This window comes from Myotis daubentonii, chromosome 5, assembly GCF_963259705.1.
Source record: "Myotis daubentonii chromosome 5, mMyoDau2.1, whole genome shotgun sequence".
NCBI lineage: Eukaryota > Metazoa > Chordata > Mammalia > Chiroptera > Vespertilionidae > Myotis > Myotis daubentonii.
In genome coordinates this window covers 51429144-51448075 of record NC_081844.1, presented here as the reverse complement: position 1 = coordinate 51448075, position 18932 = coordinate 51429144, and the positions used below count along the sequence as shown (strand labels likewise).

Below are 18932 nucleotides of genomic sequence, written 5' to 3'. Positions count from 1 at the left end.
GTACACCTTCTATACACATGGAAGAGACCCAAGAACAGATTGTCTCCCCAAAATGGCCTAAGCCATCACCTTAAATATAATTTGCAGCGAAACACAAAATAAGGGTGGTGGGGGTGGGGCAGTTATGGTGGGTTACCAAGCAAAGTAGACTGAACAAGGGAAAGATTGTCAGGCAGATTTCAATGGGTGCCTTCTCCATTGATAAGCAGTTTCTAGAGCTTCAGAGTCATCCTCTTCTTCCTGATACAGAAACACCCTTACAAGTGCAGATTTCCCTTATACAGTGGCGCCTCGACTTACGAGTTTAATTTGTTCTGAGACCGAGCTCGTTAAGGAGCTCGTTAACTCAAATTACTCTAACAACTCAATGCAAAAAATTGGAGGAGAGACAGCTAGTATCTCAAAAAACTCGTTAGTGGGGGCACTCGTAAGTCAAGGCCCCACTGTAAATGTAAATCTCCTTCACAAAAGGGCAGCCTCACCCGTTCCAGGTATTCTGCAGCACCAGCAGCCTTTCAAACAGCACCAGCCCCCAAAGACGCACATGTTAGGGTGGCATGTTCTGTTCCCCTTCAACAGCAGTATGTGCCCCAAAAGCCTCATTTGTGAAATGTGATCCAGAGAATAAAGACATTTAAAACATGCAAATTGAGTATAAACAAAACCAGGGGAAATATTTTCAGTTTTAGTAGTAAAATATCATCTCTAGCCCTGGCCGGTTTGGCTCAGTGGATAGAGCATCGGCCTGCAGATTGAAGGGTCCTGGGTTCGATTCTGGTCAAGGGCACATGCCCAGGTTGCAGGTTCAGTCCCCAGTAGGGGGGGTGCAGGAAGCAGCCTATCAATGATTCTCTCTCATCATTGATGTTTCTCTCTCTCTATCCCTCTCTTCCTCTCTGAAATCAATAAAAATATATATATTAAAAAAATATCATCTCTAGCCGAAACCGGTTTGGCTCAGTGGATAGAGCGTTGGCCTGCGGACTAAAAGGTCCCAGGTTCGATTCCGGTCAAGGGCATGTACCTGGGTTGCGGGCACATCCCCAGTAGGAGATGTGCAGGAGGCAGCTGATCAATGTTTCTCTCTCATCGATGTTTCTAGCTCTCTATCTCTCTCCCTTCCTCTCTGTAAAACATCAATAAAAATATATTTTTTTAAAAAAATATCATCTCTAAATAAAGAATGCCTACAATACAAAGAAGTCAAAGAAATAACCACAAAAACACAACTCCCCATGTAGAAAAAGAAGCAACAGTTATGGGAAAAAAATGCAGAAACCTATTAATAATATGAAATTACATGTCTGCCCTGTTTACTAAGCTTATTGTATTGGGAAGATTGAACAAATTGGTAGTAGCCTGTTTTGGCTTTGGGAGGTAGGCCTTCCAGCACTGCAGACAGCTGGAGTGGAAACCTTTTCATAAGAAAGCCATGCTGAACTATCCATCAATAACTGAAAAATCGTTGCTTTGCCCTTATAATCCCACTAATTCTAATAAACATGTTAAGCACAAGAAAACAGGCCCCAACCCTGGGTTGTGTGGCGCAGTAAGTTGGAGCATCTTCTTGTATATCAAACGGTGGCATGTTCTTTCCAAGGGTCAGGAGTGACCATGATACAATGAATAGAGGATCCTCTCCCCTCCCCTCCCCTCTCCTCCCCTCCCCTCCCCTCTCCTCTCCTCCCCTCCCCTCCCCTCCCCTCCCCTCCCCTCCCCTCCCCTCTCCTCTCCTCTCCTCTCCTCTCCTCTCCTCTCCTCTCCTCTCCTCTCCTCTCCTCTCCTCTCCTCTCCTCTCCTCTCCTTCTCTCTCTCTCTCTCTCTCTCTCTCTCTCTCTCTCTCTCTCTCTCTCTCTCTCATCTGTGTCCCTTCCTTCTATTCTCGAAAACCAATTAAAAAAAAAGACCCCAAAAGAAATTATTTTTTAAAAATATATTTTTATTTATTTCAGAGAGGAAGGGAGAGATAGAAACATCAATGATGAGAGAGAATCACTGATGGGCTGCCTCCTGCACACCCTCTACCAGGGACTGAGCCCACAACCCAGGTATGTGCCCTTAATTGGAATTGAACGTGGGACCCTTCAGTCCACAGGCTGACACTCTACCCACTGAGCCGCTGCTCAGCTCAGGTCCTGTCTATGAGGCCCAGGCAAGACACCCTAGTTCTACAGGAGATGGGTGTAATGTGGAGGGACTGACATGGCTCGAACGATGACAACACAGCTGTGGCTCCTTCTGGTGTGGGGGGCCAAAGTATGGGCAGCCAGGCCCAGGACTGAGCTTCTCAATGTCTGCATGAATGCCAAGCACCACAAGGAAAAGCCAAGCTCGGAGGACAAGCTGCCTGAGCAGTGCAGTCCCTGGAAGAAGAATGCCTGCTGCTCTGTCAACACCAGCCAGGAAGCCCATAAGGATGTCTCCTACCTGTACAGATTCAACTGGGGCCACTGCGGCCCGATGAAACCTGCCTGCAAGCGCCACTCCATCCAGGACACCTGCCTGTATGAGTGCTCCCCCAACCTGGGGCCCTGGATCCAGGAGGTGAACCAGAGCTGGCGCAAAGAGCGGATCCTGAACGTGCCCCTGTGCAAAGAGGACTGTGAGAGCTGGTGGGAAGACTGCCGCACCTCCTACACCTGCAAGAGTAACCGGCACAAGGGCTGGAGCTGGACCTCAGGGTCTAATGAGTGCCCCGTGAAGGCTGCCTGCCACCGCTGTGACTTCTACTTCCCCACGCCTGCTGCTCTGTGCAATGAAATCTGGAGTCACTCCTACAAAGTCAGCAACGACAGCCGAGGCAGTGGCCGCTGCATCTAGTTGTGGTTTGACCCAGCACAGGACAACCCCAACGAGGAGGTGGCCAGGTTCCATGCGGAGACCATGAATGGAGCTGGGCTCTATGGGGCCCGGCCTCTCCTGCTTGGCCTGGCCCTCATGCTGCTCCTGCTGCTCAGCTGAGCTTCTGGTACCTGGTCATCCCCACACAGGTCAGCCCCATGGCTCAGCTCCCATGGTGGGAGCTCTGTCCAACAGTTTGAATAAACTAGTTACCCCGCAATAAATAAATAAATAAATAAATAAATAAATAAATAAATTCAATAAAAACATCATCGGGTGAGAATGTACATATATATGTTATATGCTTGGGACCTGACTACCCACCATGACCTGCCCAGTTAGGAATTTATGATCAAGATCACCCTGTGAGGTTACTATCCATAGAACCCTCTTACCCTCTTTTTTCCCCTCCACTGACAAAAGTCATAGTGATGGTGTTTATAATGGAAGAGGATATACACTATCTTAGTAACAGACATAAAAATAGCTGTTCCATAAATGATACTAGCATTAGGTCAGTGCCCCATGACAAATAAATGAGTAAGGAATTAATAGATTAAAAAAATTTTTTTTGCCTGGCTGGTGTGTCTTAGTGGTTGAGCATGGACCCATGGACCAGGAGGTCACTGGTTAATTCCTGGTCAGGGGACATGCCCAGGTTGTGGGCTTGATCCCCTTTAAGGGGTGTGCAGGAGGCAGCTGATTGATGTTTCCTTCTTATTGATGTTTCTATCTCTCTGTCTCCCTTCCTTTCTCTCTATAATCAATAAAAATAATATGTATTTTATTTTATTTTTTTTTAAAAGAACCTCATAGTACAAAGAGACTTCAGGAGTTATTTATTCCAAAACCTTATTTCTAGTGTTTTCTTTAAAAAAGCAAATGTTATCCTCGATAGACTGATGGATGTGCATAGAATGTACACATATTTTTACCGGATCTGCCGACAAATATATAGAGTAAAAACTTTTCCAACATTCTGCATTTTATGGAAGGAAGGGGCCAGCACCCACAACTCACACCTCCCCCCCACCCCAACCCCATCCTTTCCCTTAACAATAAAAAATGCCTGGATTCCAGACACTCTTAAAATGGATTTGAGAATTAGTCCTCCCATCTCCTTCATCAATAAATCTGTACTTGCCCCAAACTCTGATCTGTTGAATATTGGCCTTTTAAAAAAATACTAGTATATAATGCTTCACGAAGTTTCATATCATCCTTGCACAGGGGCCATGCCAATCCTCTCTGTATGGCTCGAATTTTAGTATATGCGCTGCCCAAGCGAGCACCGGCCTTTCTTTCCAAGCATCGGGCAGGCGACCCTCGGGCCTGTCACAGCCCCCACCCCCTCACAGTCCGTCCGCACCCCCACAGGCCGCCGCCGCCCCCGTGAGCAGGGAAAGGAGAAATGATGCTGCTGGGAGCTTGTCTGCTGCGCGGGAGCCTGTGGCGGTTGAGAACTGCAGGATGATTTTGTGAATCAGAAAACGGAGACAAGCCCTAACCGGTTTGGCTCAGTGGATAGAGCGTCGGCCTGCGGACTGAAGGGTCCCAGGTTCGATTCCGGTCAAGGGCATGTACCTTGGCTGCGGGCACATCCCCAGCAGGGAGTGCGCAGGAGGCAGCTGATCGATGTTTCTGACTATCCCTCTCCCTTCCTCTCTGTAAAAAAATCAATAAAATATATTTAAAAAACAAAAACGGAGACAAGGACAGATTGTGGAAACACTTCCTTTAAGGGCAGAAGCTGTTTTTTTAAAAAAATATTTTTATTAATTTCAGAGAGGAAGGGAGAGATAGAAACATCAATGATGAGAATCATTGCTTGTCTGACTCCTGCACGCCCCCTACAGGGGGAGATCGAGCCCGCAATGGGGCATGTGCCCGTGGCCAATGGAACCTGGGACCCTTTAGTCACAGGCCGACACTATCCACTGAGCCAAACCGGGCAGGGCAGAAGCTATTAAGAGAACCTCTAAAGAAACAGGATGAGACTTTTAGGCAATTTTTTTTCTTTCTTTCTTTTTTATTTTTTAAATCTTTACTGCGGAAAGTATTACTTGTGTCCCGATATTTCCCCCCTTGACTCCTATTGCCCATCCCCGCCCCCGCCCCCTTGGCCTTCACCGCCCTATTGTCTGTGTCCATGGGTTGTGCACATGTGCACACAAGTTCTCTTGTTAATCTCTTCCCACCCTCCCACCCTAGGCAATTTCATTTGAGAAAAACAAAATGGGGGCTTTTCAAGATATTCAAGAATGGAGTAAGAAACCAGACACTGTTGGAACTGGGGCGGCGGTGAACTGCCACTCTAAACAGAAGTGGAAAGTCAGAGAGGAAGATGGAGAATGTCGTAGGGGCCAGTCACCTTCCGGACGCTGCCTGTCGTAGGGGCCAGTCACCTTCCGGACGCTGCCGACAGGACTGTACAGCCGACGGGTTCATACTGGGTTCACAACCGTGAACAGGAAACTGGGGCGGTGTCGCGCCCTTTGACCCGGACGTGGAAGACCCCTGGCTTCGCGGACGCACAGCGCCCCTCAGGCCTTGAGGACACAGCTCTGCTCCGCCCTCAGCGCCCAACAGAGACCGAGCGGAGAGAGGGTAGGTGAGCGGGTCTCAGGCCGCCGGTGGGCGGGACTCAAGGAAGAACCAGATGCGGGCAAGACCGCGGGGACGGACGGGCGGGCGGGTGGGGGCACGGCCGGCGACCCGCGCTGGCGCCTCCTTGTGGTGGGCGACGGCGGCCATGGCGGAAATGGCCGTCAGAGCGCTGTGAGGGCTGCCGGCGGCCGGATGTTCTCACTGGGTATTTTGTTTGTTTGTTTGTTTTCTTCTGTTTTTATTTTATTTTCTTTCACTGGGTATTTTGGAGCAGGTTCTCTGGCGGCAGAGTGGATACTTTAGTGTTTCACATGTGAAACGGCCGACATTTTGGAACATGCTTCCGTTTGGCAGTCTGTGTATTGGTTACAGTGTTGGCAGGTAGAGCTTTACTTTGCCTATCTCTGTACTGTTCGTCTATCTCCGGATCTTGAAAAGATGCGCAGCAGGGCTTTCGTCGCGGTACCGGGCCCACTGCACTGACCGGAGGGCCCTGTCAGGCTGTGGTGCTCCCAGGTGCTTAGCAAGACAGCCTGGTGCTTCCGGTCAAGCGCAGTGCAGGCCCGCGGGGCGCCCCGCCATTACCCGCCCAGGGCTCCAACCCCTCAGCCATGGGTTATCAGAGCGAAGGGTCACTGTCACTAAAAAAAGAGGGAGCACGCTGAGACTTGAAGGCCAACACCGTGAACTGACACGCATTTTCTTTTTCTTTCTTACATATTTTTATTGACACGCATTTTCTTGTATTCCATCTTCTAAAACTGACTGTAAAGTCCCACTTATCAGCAAGGGCCAGGTAAAAATACATGCACACAAAAATTCAAGAATACATGAGTGGCCGAAACCGGTTTGGCTCAGTGGATAGAGCGTCGGCCTGCGGACTGAAGGGTCCTGGGTTCGATTCCGGTCAAGGGCATGTACCTGGGTTGCAGGCACATCCCCGGTAGTGGGTGTGCAGGAGCTGGCTGATCGATGTTTCTCTCTCATTGATGTTTCTGACTCTCTATCCCTCTCCCTTCCTCTCTGTAAAAAATCAATAAACTATATTTAAAAAAAAAAAAGAATACATGAGTGAAAAGCTGCTGTTTGCCATCATTTCTGAATCCAATTAAACTTTTGTGACATAGTAATGATGAGTGTTAGAATTAAAACTCTCCACTTAGAACTTGTAAAGAAATTAACAGAAATTTACATTATTTTGGCTTAATTGTATGGCAGTTGTTCAGTAACTTCCCTCAACACTGGAGATGTTTCTTTTAAGTAAAATAAGGGGCCTGCAACCAAGGTATGTGCCCTTGACATGAATCGAACCCGGGAGCCTTAGGTCCACAGTGAAGCCTTGGTACTCTAACATCCTGCATTTGTAATACTCATTAGAGAAGGAATCATTGGGAGTAAAGTCTAAATATAATGGAATGAATGGGGGGGGTGCTCAATTGGGAAATATTTCTGTGGATATGTTGCCTAGGAGCTGTTTTTAGAGAAAGTGGAAGGGAGAGGGAGAGACACAGAGAGAGAAATATCGATGTGAGCGAGACACATCAATTGGTTGCCTCCAGCACAGGCCTGACCAGGGCCAGGATGGAGCCTGCAACCAAGGTACATCTCTTTGATCAGAGTGTAACCCAGGACCCTTCAGTCCTGGGACTGACACTCTCTCCACGGAGCCAAACTGGCTAGCGCTGTACTAGGTTTTTGCTTTATAGGACTCACTGTTTTACAGATTGATAGCATATAATAAATGTTTTGATTTTTTTTTAATGTGGGTGATGTCAACTATAAGTGAAAAATAAAGAAGAGAATGTGGGTAATTTTTTAGTAATCGATGTGAATACCAACTTGCCTAATAAGTAATCTGCCAAAAATAAATTGTGAGGCAGAATTTTAAAGCTCAATGAATATTTCTCAAAGAAAGTAACAATTTGGCTGGGATCTGAAGAAAAATGCCAGTAAAAAGAGAGTAAACAGTGTGTAAGGGGCAAGGAGCTGCCATGGACAAAACCTGCTTGTGCAAAGTACTGTGGTAGGGGATGTCATAACCTGAGTATGGAGAGAGAGGGCAGGATTGCACAGAGAGGGTGAAACTGGTGAGTTCCGAAGTTGTATGTTCCTGGGTGAGAAAAAGCAGGCCTCAGTCTTTCAAATTTATTCTTCTTCAGCAAAGATGGGATTAAAGGTGTTGAGAGGCTGGAAGAGGTTAATGAGGGGAAAAGAAGGACCTATGAAATATTTTCAACAATAAAGAATTATTATTTTTTTAAATCCTCACAGAGGATATTTTTCCATTGATTTTAGAGAGAGGAAAAGACAGAGAAACATCTATGTGAGAGGAACACATCGATTGGTTACCTCCTGCACACTCCCTGACCAGTTCTCAGGCAGCTGAGGAGACTGCAACCCAAGTACATGCCCTTGACCTGAATCAAGCCTGGGACCCTTAGGTCCACAAGTCGAAACTCTGTCCATTGAGCTAAACAGTATAGGGCTCACTAGTTTTGCCTTACCAACTTCAAAGGCTGGTGTGTAAGGGGGGGGGGGGGTGTTCCCCAGCTTTTCCTGACATTGAATTCTTTTTTTTTTTTTTTTTTTTTTTTTTTTTACCATGTTTCTCTTTTATTAGATTAGATTATACAGCAATGAAGCCATCTGGGCTTTTTTGTGTGGTTTTTTTTTTTTATTGCTTAAAGTATTACAAAGGGTATTACATATGTATCCATTTTATCCCCCCGCCCTAGACAGTCCCCTAGCCTCCCCTATCACCCAGTGTCTTATGTCCATTGGTTATGCTTATATGCATGCATACAAGTCCTTTAATTGATCTCTTACCCCCCTACCTCCTGCCCCCCAACCCTCCCCGGCCTTCCCGCTGCAGTTTGACAATCTGTTTGAGGCAGCTCTGCCTCTGTATCTATTATTGTTCAAAAGTTTATAATGGTCTCTATTGTCCATGAATGAGTGAGATCATGTGGTATTTTTCCTTTATTGACTGGCTTATTTCACTTAGCATAATGCTCTCCAGTTCCATCCATGACGTTGCAAATGGTAAGAGTTCCTTCCTTTTTACAGCAGCATAGTATTCCATCGTGTAGATGTACCACAGTTTTCTAATCCATTCATCTACTGATGGACACTTAGGCTGTTTCCAGATCTTAGCTATGGTGAATTGTGCTGCTATGAACATAGGGGTGCATATATCCTTTCTGATTGGTGTTTCTGGTTTCTTGGGATATATTCCTAGAAGTGGGATCACTGGGTCAAATGGGAGTTCCATTTTTAACTTTTTGAGGAAACTCCATACTGTCTTCCATAGTGGCTGCACCAGTCTGCATTCCCACCAGCAGTGCACAAGTGTTCCTTTTTCTCCACATCCTCTCCAGCACTTGTCGTTTGTTGATTTGTTGATGATAGCCAGTCTGACAGGTGTGAGATGGTACCTCATTGCTGTTTTGATTTGCATCTCTCGGATGATTAGTGACTTTGAGCATGTTTTCATATGTCTCTTGGCTTCCTGAATGTCCTCTTTTGAAAGGTGTCTATTTAGGTCCTTTGCCCATTTTTTGATTGGATTGTTTATCTTCCTTTTGTTAAGTTGTATGAGTTCCTTATAAATTTTGGAGATTAGGCCCTTATCAGATATGTCATTGACAAATATGTTTTCCCACACAGTGGGTTTTCTCGTTGTTTTGTTGATGGTTTCTTTTGCTGTGCAGAAGCTTTTTATTTTGATGTAGTCCCATTTGTTCATTTTTTCTTTAGTTTCAAGTGCCCTAGGAGCTGTATCAGTGAAGAAATTGCTTCGGCATATGTCTGAGATTTTCTTGCCTTTGGATTCTTCTAGAATTTTTATGGTATCCTGTCGTACATTTAAGTCCTTTATCCATTTTGAGTTTATTTTTGTGTATGGTGTAAGTTGGTGGTCTAGTTTCATTTTCTTGCATATATCTCTGACATTGAATTCTTGACCTTGAATTGCATTCTATGCATGTGATAAATCAGTTTTCCAACATGGGGAGGTGTTCAGAGTAAATCTAATCTGGTCCAGTTCCCACCTACTTAGGTACACAGTTAGATATACCATGCATTTGAGAAGTATAAATGATCACTTCTCGGCCTTTTGGCTAAGATCAAGTGGAGAAGTATAAATGAAAAAAGCAAATAAATCTTGATATACAGTATAGTGAAGCCTTGGTATCTAAATTCATTCTGGAAGGATGTTCAAAAAGCGATTTTTTCAAAAACTGAATCATATTTTTCCCATTAGAAATAATGTGAATTGATTTAATGCATTCCAAAATGATTCTCTGTTCTAGCCTTTCTTATATACACAGTACATGCCTCATGTACTCTTTAATCTATAATAAACACTGCTTAAATTGATCCAATCACCCAATACTTGCCTTAAACGAATTTTTTTATATAAAACTGCCTCGGAAATGCTATCAGTGGTTAACCAGTTTTCGTTTATCCAATCAACAAGAGTCTTTCTACCTTTTCTAATATATATATATATTTTTTTATTGATTTCAGAAATGAAGGGAGAGAAAGAAACATCAGTGATGAGAGAGAATCATTGATCCACTGCCTCCTCATGCCCCTGAGGATGGAGCCTGCAACCCAGGCATATGCCCTGACTGGGAATTGAACTGTGACCTCCTGGGTTCATAGGTCAACGCTCAACTACTGAGCCACGCCAGCCAGGCTCTACCTTTTCAATTGCCTGTGATTATTGTTTTGTGAGCACTTTTACACCCTTAGCAACATTAGCACTCTCTCTCTTTTTATTTTAATCCTCACCATAGGATATTTTCCCATTGCTTTTTGGAGAGAGTAGAAGAGTGAGGAAAAGACAGAGAGAAACATCAATGTGAGAGAAACACATGGGTTGGTTGCCTGCTACACACACCCTGACCAAGGCTCAGGCTAGGGAAGAGCCTGCAAAGGAGGTTCGTGCCCTTGACATGAATCGAAAACAGGAGCCTTCGGTCCACAGGCCTACACTCTTTCCACTGAGCCAAACTGGCTAGGGCAACATTAGCACTGTTGACGGTCACTTTATATTTTATATTTGTGCTAATCATTGATTTAGTCAGTAGCAAAAGCATGCTTTCCTTTGTTTTTTGTCCAAGACACTTTTTGTCATTCTGAGGTAACAACATGAAAGAGCTATCAGGTGGAAAACTGAAGTTTTGGTCGACAACTGAGACATTTTCTCTTAACAGTTTGGTCAAGAGAACTGAATTTTTTGAGATGGGAGATGAGGTTTGACTGTATCATGAATTCAGTGTTGTCAGAAATAACTGTTGTGTTTTGTTTGTTTGTTAATCCTCACCTGAGAATCTTTCTCCATTGATGGTTTTAGAGAGAGTGTAAGGCAGTGAGGGAGTGGGGTGGAGGAGAAAGAGAAAAACATTGTTGTGAGGGACAAGTCTATTGGTTGCCTCCTGAGCTCGCCCCCTTTGGAGCTGAGGATCAAACCTGCACTAGGTACATGCTCTTCACCAGAAAACCCAAGACTCTTATGTACATGGGTCAACACTGTAATCGGTGGCACACACTGGCCAGGGCAGAAATAACTGTATTTTAAGACAGAAAGTGCCAAATCCATTGCTGAGGTTTTTCAAAAATTGGAAGTGATTCAAGTTGGTATTTTTACATTTCTTAACCTGACTCTTTCTCTTAAAAAAAAAAAAATTATTGATTTTTTACAGAGAGGAAGGGAGAGAGATAGAGAGTTAGAAACATCGATGAGAGAGAAACATCGATCAGCTGCCTCCTGCACACCCCCTACTGGGGATGTGCCCACAACCAAGGTACATGCCCTTGACTGGAATTGAACCTGGGACCTTTCAGTCCCCAGGCCAATGCTCTATCCACTGAGCCAAACAGTTTAGGGCTTAACCTGACTCTCTTAATGTTAAGGATGTTAAGCACTTTCCCTAATCCCCTAGATCAGTGGTTCTCAACCTTCCTAATACTGTGACCCTTTAATACAGTTCCTCATGTTGTGGTGACCCCCAACCATAAAATTATTTTCGTTGCTACTTCATAACTATAATTTTGCTGCTGTTATGAATTGTAATGTAAATATCTGATATCCAGGATGTATTTAGGCAATCCCTGTGAAAGGGTCGTTCGACCCCCAAAGGGGTCGCGACCCACAGGTTGAGAACTGCTGCCCTAGATAATAGGTGACTAAAGCTGAAACTTAGCCCAGGGACAAAGAATCTAGCAGGAAACATTCTCACACTTTTGCAGTTACATGCAGACCCACAGTGATTAATGTGGATGTAGGTGACCTGTAGGGCTGGGGAAAAGAAATCAATGGTTCCCTCAAAGATGATAGTTAACAGGGCAGGGCCATAAGACAAATAGTAATCTCTTTATTTATTTTTTACATGAAACCATATTTTCTCATCCACAGGAACTAATAGGTACTTAAGAGTCATAATTGCTCTCTGACCAAGAGAATTGCTGAACGTGGATTCATATCCTCTTTGCTGTCAAGGACAGTAGTTCTCCAACGACTTTGATTGGCTGCATGTGGGCAGTGGAGCTCCTCTGGACACCTACCTCTATAGCTAAGGACCTCACAGGACACCAAGGGCTGACCTTAATTGATAAAGAGAATTTACACAGGAAGGCCAGTGAGATCTGAAGGTGCATCTGCTTCTCAGTGGAGAGGTTTCACAGAGCTCAACCTCCTAAAAAAACCCACCCACCTCAGTCCGTCCTTCATTCAGGGCCCAATGGCAATTGAAGCAGCTCTGGCAGTACTCCAGACAGAAATCAACTGTCCCATCTGCCTGGATGACCTGCGAGACCCTGTCACCATCGAATGTGGGCACAACTTCTGTCGCTCCTGCATCCAGCAGTCCTGGGCTGATGTGCAGGACAGGTTCCCTTGTCCTGTGTGTCGTCACCCATGCAAAGACAGGCACATGAGGAGCAACACCCAGCTGGGAAGGATGGTTGACATCACCAAGCTCCTCCAGATCACCAGGGGCAAGATGAAGCAGCAAGAAGAGAAGCGCTTCTGCAAGAAGCACAACCAGGCCCTGACCCTCTTCTGCGAGGAGGACCGAGAGCTGTTGTGTCCCCTGTGCACTCAGCCCCCTGACCACCAGGGCCACCAGGTGAGGCCCGTGGAGGAGGCTGCCTCTCATCACAGGCAAAGGCTCAGCAGTTACATTGAGCCCTTGAAGAAGCAGGTGGCAGACATTCAGAAATTAGTAGCCACCCAAGACAGGAAGCTATCAGAACTGAGAGAAAAGGTAGAAAACCGGAGAGCAAAGTTAGCCTCTGAATTTGAGAATCTGATACAATCTGTAGAACATGAGCAAGAGGCAGTTCTCTCAAGGGTAACTGAAGAAGAGAAGCACATTCAACGGAATATCATTGCAAACAAAACTGCATTTTCAGACCACATTTCCAAACTTAAAGTTCAACTAAAGGAGATGGCAGAGAAGAGTGTGATGTCAGATGTGAAAATGCTGATGAATATCAAGGGTGTCTTCCACTATTGTGAACACCTGGAACCTCCAGGTGTCTATTGCTTCCAGTTTAGGAGAGAAGAATTCAGTCTTCCTCCACAGTGTTCGGCCCTGCAGAAAATTATACAGAGATTTAGAGAAGAAGTTACCCTGGATCCGGAAACTGCACATCCTCATCTGCTTGTGTCTGAGGATAAAAAGTCTGTGACATTTGTGAGGAAAAAGCAAAGAGTTCATAAAAATCCGAAGGGATTTGCAGTCGATCCAGTTGTCCTGGGTACTGAAGGGTTTGATTGTGGCCGACATTACTGGGAGGTCCAGGTGGATGACAAGCCTGAGTGGGCCGTGGGGGTCTGTAAAGACTCCCTTTCCAAAGAGAGAAAGCAGCCCCTGCTCAGACAGGAGAAGAGATGTTGGATGATTCAGCTGCAGGATGGTGACTATGTGGCACAAGGGCCTGTTCCTGTCACCCTTGTGCTGAAGGAAATGCCCAGAGGGATTGGCATCTACCTGGACTATGAGATGGGTCACGTTTCCTTTTACAGTTTGAATGACATGTCTCACATCCATTCCTTCAGGGATACATTTTCTGAAGTGCTAAAGCCTTACTTCTATGTCGGGTGTGATCCCAAACCTCTTACCATCTGTGCTTTAAGAGATTAGGAAGGATGAATTGTCACGTTGGTTCATTTTCTTCCTGTGATTTATAGAAAGTAGGTAGAATTTTTTTAGTCATAATTTTATTTTAGTTTTATTTTTGAATGTATGTTTATTGATTTCAGAGAGGAAGGGAGAGGGAGAGGGAGAAAGAGATAGAAACATCAGTGATGAGAGAGAATCATTCATTGGCTGCCTCCTACATGCCCCCTACTGTGGTTCCAGCCCCCAACCGAGGCATGTGCCCTTGACCGAATTGAACCTGGGACCCTTCAGTCCACAGGCCAAAGCTCTATCCACTGAGCAAAACCAGCTGGACCTTATTTTTATTTTATATATATACTAGAGGCCCGGTTCACAAAATTCGTGCGCAGGGAGGGGGGTCCCTCAGCCCAGCCTGCACCTTCTCTAATCCAGGTCCATCGGACATTCCTCTCGCAATCCAGGACCAATGGCTTCTAACCGCTCACCTGCCTGCCTGCCTGACCACCCCTAACCCCTCTGCCTGCCTGCCTGATTGCCCCTAACTGCCCTCCCCTGCCAGACTGATTGGCCCTAACTGCACTCCCCTGCTAGTCTGATCGCCCCTAACCGCCTCTGCCTTGGCCCCCACCACCGTCATTTTGTCTGGAAGGAGGCCTGGATGACTGGAAGATGTCCAGTCAACCTGGTGTAATTGGCGTATATTACCCTTTTATTAGTATAGATATATTTTAATCTATATTGTTGAAAGTAGTACATAGGTCTTTTTTTGTGTAGGTAGAATTTTGTATGAGTATCAGTGATTTAGCACCAAAAATTTTTTTTGTTTATTTTTAGAGAGGAATAAAGAGAGAGAGACATCAATGTGAGAGGGGATCATTGATTGGTTGCCTCCAGATTGCACCCAGACTAGTGATTGAACCCCAATCTGTATGTGCCCTGACCCAGATCAAACCTGCCCACCCTTTGTTACATGGAACGATGCTCCAACTAACTGAGCTTCACTGTGCTGGGCTAGCACCAAAATTTTGTAAAAAGCACTTCTGTGACCTGAACACTTGGGATATGTCTCTCTCTATCTATCTTTTTCCACCCATTTTTCTTCAAGAGCAAGGTGTGTGGGAACAAATGGAAGTGTGAAATATTTAAGTGTTTCTGAAATTTTAGGACTAGAATGTATTGATTGTAAGTCACAGCTTCAATAAAGTTTTTGTATATTTACATGTATTACAAATTTTGTCTATGTTTCAGGATGTGGCTTTAGGCATAAGTACATTACATATTCCAGGTGGGAAAGAAGATAGAATGGCAGGACTCTCAGTGGGTTTCTAATATTTTTGCATGTATTGAGAGTAAGGAATTGATTGCTTCCAACTATTTTTAAAATATGTTTTTATTGATTTCAGAGAGGAAGAGAGAGGAGGAGATAGAAAATTCAATAATGAGAGAAAATCATTGATCATCAGCCCACAACCCCGGCATGTGCCCTAGATCAGAATGGAACCCAGACCCTTCAGTCCACAAGCTGATGCTCTTTCCACTAAGCAAAACCAGATAGAGCTTCCAACCATTATTATGGATATTTTTATTTTAACATTTATTTTTCCTTTTTTTGTTAATTTTCACATGAGGATATTTTCCCATTGATTTTTAGGGAGAGTGGTAGAGAGAGGGAAAGACAGAGAGAAACATGGATGTGAGAGAGACACATCAATTGGTTGCCTCCTGCATAAGCCCTGACCAGGGCCCTGGCCTAGGAGGAGTCTGGAACTAAGGTACATGCCCTTGATCTGAATCGAACCCTAGAACCTTTGGTTTGCAGGCCCAGGCTCTATCCACTGAGTCAAACCAGTTAGGGCTCAATAGTAAGTAAATATATATATATATATATATATATATATATATATATATATATATATATATATACATATATATAAATGGTGCTGAGAGGATCAAGAGAGAATAGCCAGGGTGCAAATTAGATCCTGCATATTAACAGAGATCATCCTTTCTGGACCGATGAAAGCATTGAAAATATGACTCTAGCTAACCCCTCCCTAGTGGGGGAGGAGCCACTGGACTTTGGCAGGCATTGTGTTAATAGCTAGGTCTGCCTAATGGTCAGGTCATGGCTCATGCAGTCCTGAGTAAGACTGTATAGAAAGATCCTTGGGGGAGATTCGCCTTTTCCTTTTGGCATTACAGACCTGACCGCAGCTGTCTGCTCCTGGAAAGTCGTGATATGGGACCAAGTGAGTGTGGGAGGTTGGAGTGAAGTAGGACCACTGGGTTCCTGAGTGCCTGCTCTGTGCCCTGCTGAGAGACATGTACCTCCAAAGAGAATCCAAACACAGGATTGGCTTATTTTAAAACACATGAAATTAACTATGTTTTCCTGGTCCCCGTCAGAACCTTAAGTCACCTAAATGCTCTTTAACATTTTAGATATCCAGGTCTGACCCCCGAGGAGTCAGGAATGGGAATGTCTGTATGGGGTAAAGCCAAGGCGAAGGTCCTCAAACACCCGCTGCACAGAGTTGCCCAGAGTTGTGGGTGGTAAAAACCCCGCTTTGGGTGCAGCTGCTCTCTACGGGGGCCTGGTCCTCACTTTGAAAGAAAATCCTATTTCATATTAAAGTTATTTTAGGACGAATGCTTTTATTATGGTTTGGGTCCTTTGGGGAGTTTTGTACTAAGTCATAGAATGCTTGCTAAAATTTCAGAAACCAGGATCCCAACCTGAACTAAGCAGGTGACAAAAGCCTCATGTTGCTGGCCTGGAGCTGCATGTGGACTACCTTCCATTATGTCTCAGGGAGGCCGGGTTTGTGTATAGGTGGAGATAGGTGAGAGTGTTTGTGTATAGGAGGGCAGGGGAGAGGTTAGAGCCATGGGCCTGAATCCCAGATACTCAGAATCAGTATTGAGTTGATCTTCCTTAATCGGCCTGGAGAGAGCCACCCACAGTATAAGCAGGTGGCCCAAAGTCTCTCAATCCCTAAAGGAGACGCAGAGACCTGGCCAGTATTTTAGTTATTCAACAGCTTTAAACAGGGACTGAGGTGATAATTGGAGATATAGCCATGGCAATATCACAGGGAGGTTACAGTAATGGGGAATTGAGGTCATCCAAATGTGCGTGAATTTGCAACATGAGTTGAAAAAAATTCATGATACTGCTTTTACTGTTCCTCGACACTGTGGCAACCAAGGACACCAAACATGGAGGTCACTTCAGTCTCTTCTTGGTCTCTACTTAGATCAGTGCTGACTGTAGGGGAAAGCTCAATTATCTTGACTAGTTGTAGCTCACCAACTTCAAAGATTAATGTGTTTGTATCTGCTTCCCAGCTTTTTCTCACATTGAATTCCTGACCTTGAATTGCATTCTATGCATGTGATAAATCAGTTTTCCTAGGTGGCTTGGAGTTCAGAGTAAATCTAATCTGCTCCGAATCCCACCGACTTAGGTACACAGTTGGATATATCCTGCATTTGAGAAGTGTAAATGAAAAGCAAGTAAATTTTGATATATAGTGGAGCCTGGGTTCCCTAACTTAATTCATCCTGGTAGCATGTTGGAAAGGCGATTTGTTCAAAAACTGAATCCTATTTCTCCCATTAGAAATAATGTAAATTGACGCTCAAATGATTCTCTGTTCTAACGTTTCTTATAAACACAGTACAGGTCTCATGTACTGTTTAATTTATAAATAAACACTTATTAAATTGATCCAATCACCCCTACTATCCTGAAAGATTTTTTATATGAAGCTGTCTTGGAAATGCTATCACTGGCTTTTGTTTATCTAATTAACAACCAGTTTGTGTACCTTTTCAATCGCCCGTGATTGTTGTTTTGTGAGCACTTTCACACCCTTAGCAACATTAGCACTCTTTATTACTTTTTTTTTTACTCCTCACCCGAGGATATTTGCTCATTGGTTTTTAGAGTGGAAGAGAGAGGGAAAGAGAAAGAAACCTGAATGTGAGAGAAACACATTGATTGGTTGCCTCCTGCACATGCCACAACCAGGGCCAAGGCAGGGGAGGACCTTTGAACCAAGGTAGGGACCCTTGCCGAATGGAGTCTGACCAACCCTTAGGTCTGTAAGCCAATACTCTACCTACCGAGCCAAACTGGATAGGGCTCAACAATAAAGATTAAAAAAAAAAAAAAAAAAGTGAGTACGGCCCTAGCCAGTTTGGCTCAGTGGATAGAGCATCCGCCTGCAGACTGAAGGGTCTCAGGTTCAATTCTGGTCAAGGGCATGTACCTTGGTTGCGGGCACACCGGAGGAGGCAACTTATCGATGTTGCTCTCTCATCAATGTTTCTCTATCCCTCTCCCTTCCTCTAAAAAATCAATAAAATATTTTTTTAAAAAAATGAGGTAAGAGACTGTTGCATTAGTCATGAAAAAAACAACAGTGTGGCCTAAGTCAGGATAGTTGTAAAAAAAAAAATTGTGAGTATGTAAGTAGGTAAATACCTGGTGCTGAGAGGACCAAGAGAGAATAGCCAGGGGGCGAATGAGATCATGCATATTAACAGCTTTAATCCTTTTTGGCCTCAGGAATGCACTGAAAATCCCCTTACCCTGGTTAACCCCGCCCCCGTGGGGGACGAGCCAATAGACTTTGGTGGGCGTGGTTAAGAAGTGGAGCCTTCTAATGGAGTATATATACCAGGTTCAGGTTAGGGCTCATGCAGTCCTGTGCCACGCTGTGTAGAGAGATCCTTGTTGGAGATTCAGCTTTCCCTTTTGGCGTTTCAGGACGGAGAAGAGCAGTCTGCTGCTGGTGAGTCCGGAGATGGGACCAAGTGGGTGCGGGAGGCCGGAGTGAGGAAGACCTGTGGGTTCCTGAGCACCTGAGCAGTGCCCAGCTGAGAGACATGTACCTCTAAAGGGAACCCAAACTCGGGATTGGCTTATTTTAAAACACAAGCGGTTAATTATGTTTTCCTGGCCCCGGTCCGAACCGTAAGTCACCTAAATGCCCTATCAAATTTTAGATATCCAGGTCTGACCCCCGAGGAGTCAGGAAGGGGAACTTTTGTATGGGGTAAAGCCAAGGCGAAGGTCCTCAACACCCGCTGCATACAGTTGCCCAGAGCCGTGGGCGCTAAAAACCTCGCTTTCTGTGCAGCGGCCCTGGAAGGGCCCAGTCCGCACTTCACGGCGGAATTCTAATGCGCGTTCAGGTTATTTTAGGACCCATGCTTTCATTATGGTTCAGGGCCTTCCTAAGCCATCAAATGCTTTTGCTAAAATTTCAGAAACCAGGATCTCAACCTGAACGAAGGGGGTGACAAAGGCCTCACGGTGCTGGTCAGAAACTGCATGTGGACTTC

At 45.0% G+C, this 18932-nt stretch overlaps 1 protein-coding gene, 1 non-coding gene and 1 pseudogene across 2 annotated transcripts; 2 read left to right on the top strand and 1 right to left on the bottom strand.

Annotated features, from left to right (window-relative positions):
- Positions 1–2198: 2198 nt before the first annotated feature.
- Positions 2199–2961, top strand: LOC132234271 (folate receptor alpha-like; annotated as a pseudogene).
- Positions 2962–4026: 1065 nt separating this feature from the next.
- Positions 4027–4133, bottom strand: LOC132236240 (U6 spliceosomal RNA). Its single transcript, XR_009453203.1, has one exon. It is a non-coding gene; the product is annotated as a U6 spliceosomal RNA (small nuclear RNA).
- A 7975-nt stretch (positions 4134–12108) lies between these two features.
- LOC132234270 (tripartite motif-containing protein 75-like) lies at positions 12109–13601 on the top strand. The gene has a single exon (XM_059695303.1). The coding sequence runs from the start codon at positions 12195–12197 to the stop codon at positions 13599–13601; it is 1407 nt and encodes a 468-aa protein (XP_059551286.1). The 5' UTR covers positions 12109–12194.
- The last annotated feature ends 5331 nt before the right edge of the window (positions 13602–18932 follow it).

Coding starts and splice junctions, on each gene's coding strand:
- LOC132234270 (XM_059695303.1), top strand. CDS start 12,195: ATGGCAATTGAAGCAGCTCTGGCAGTACTCCAGACAGAAATCAACTGT.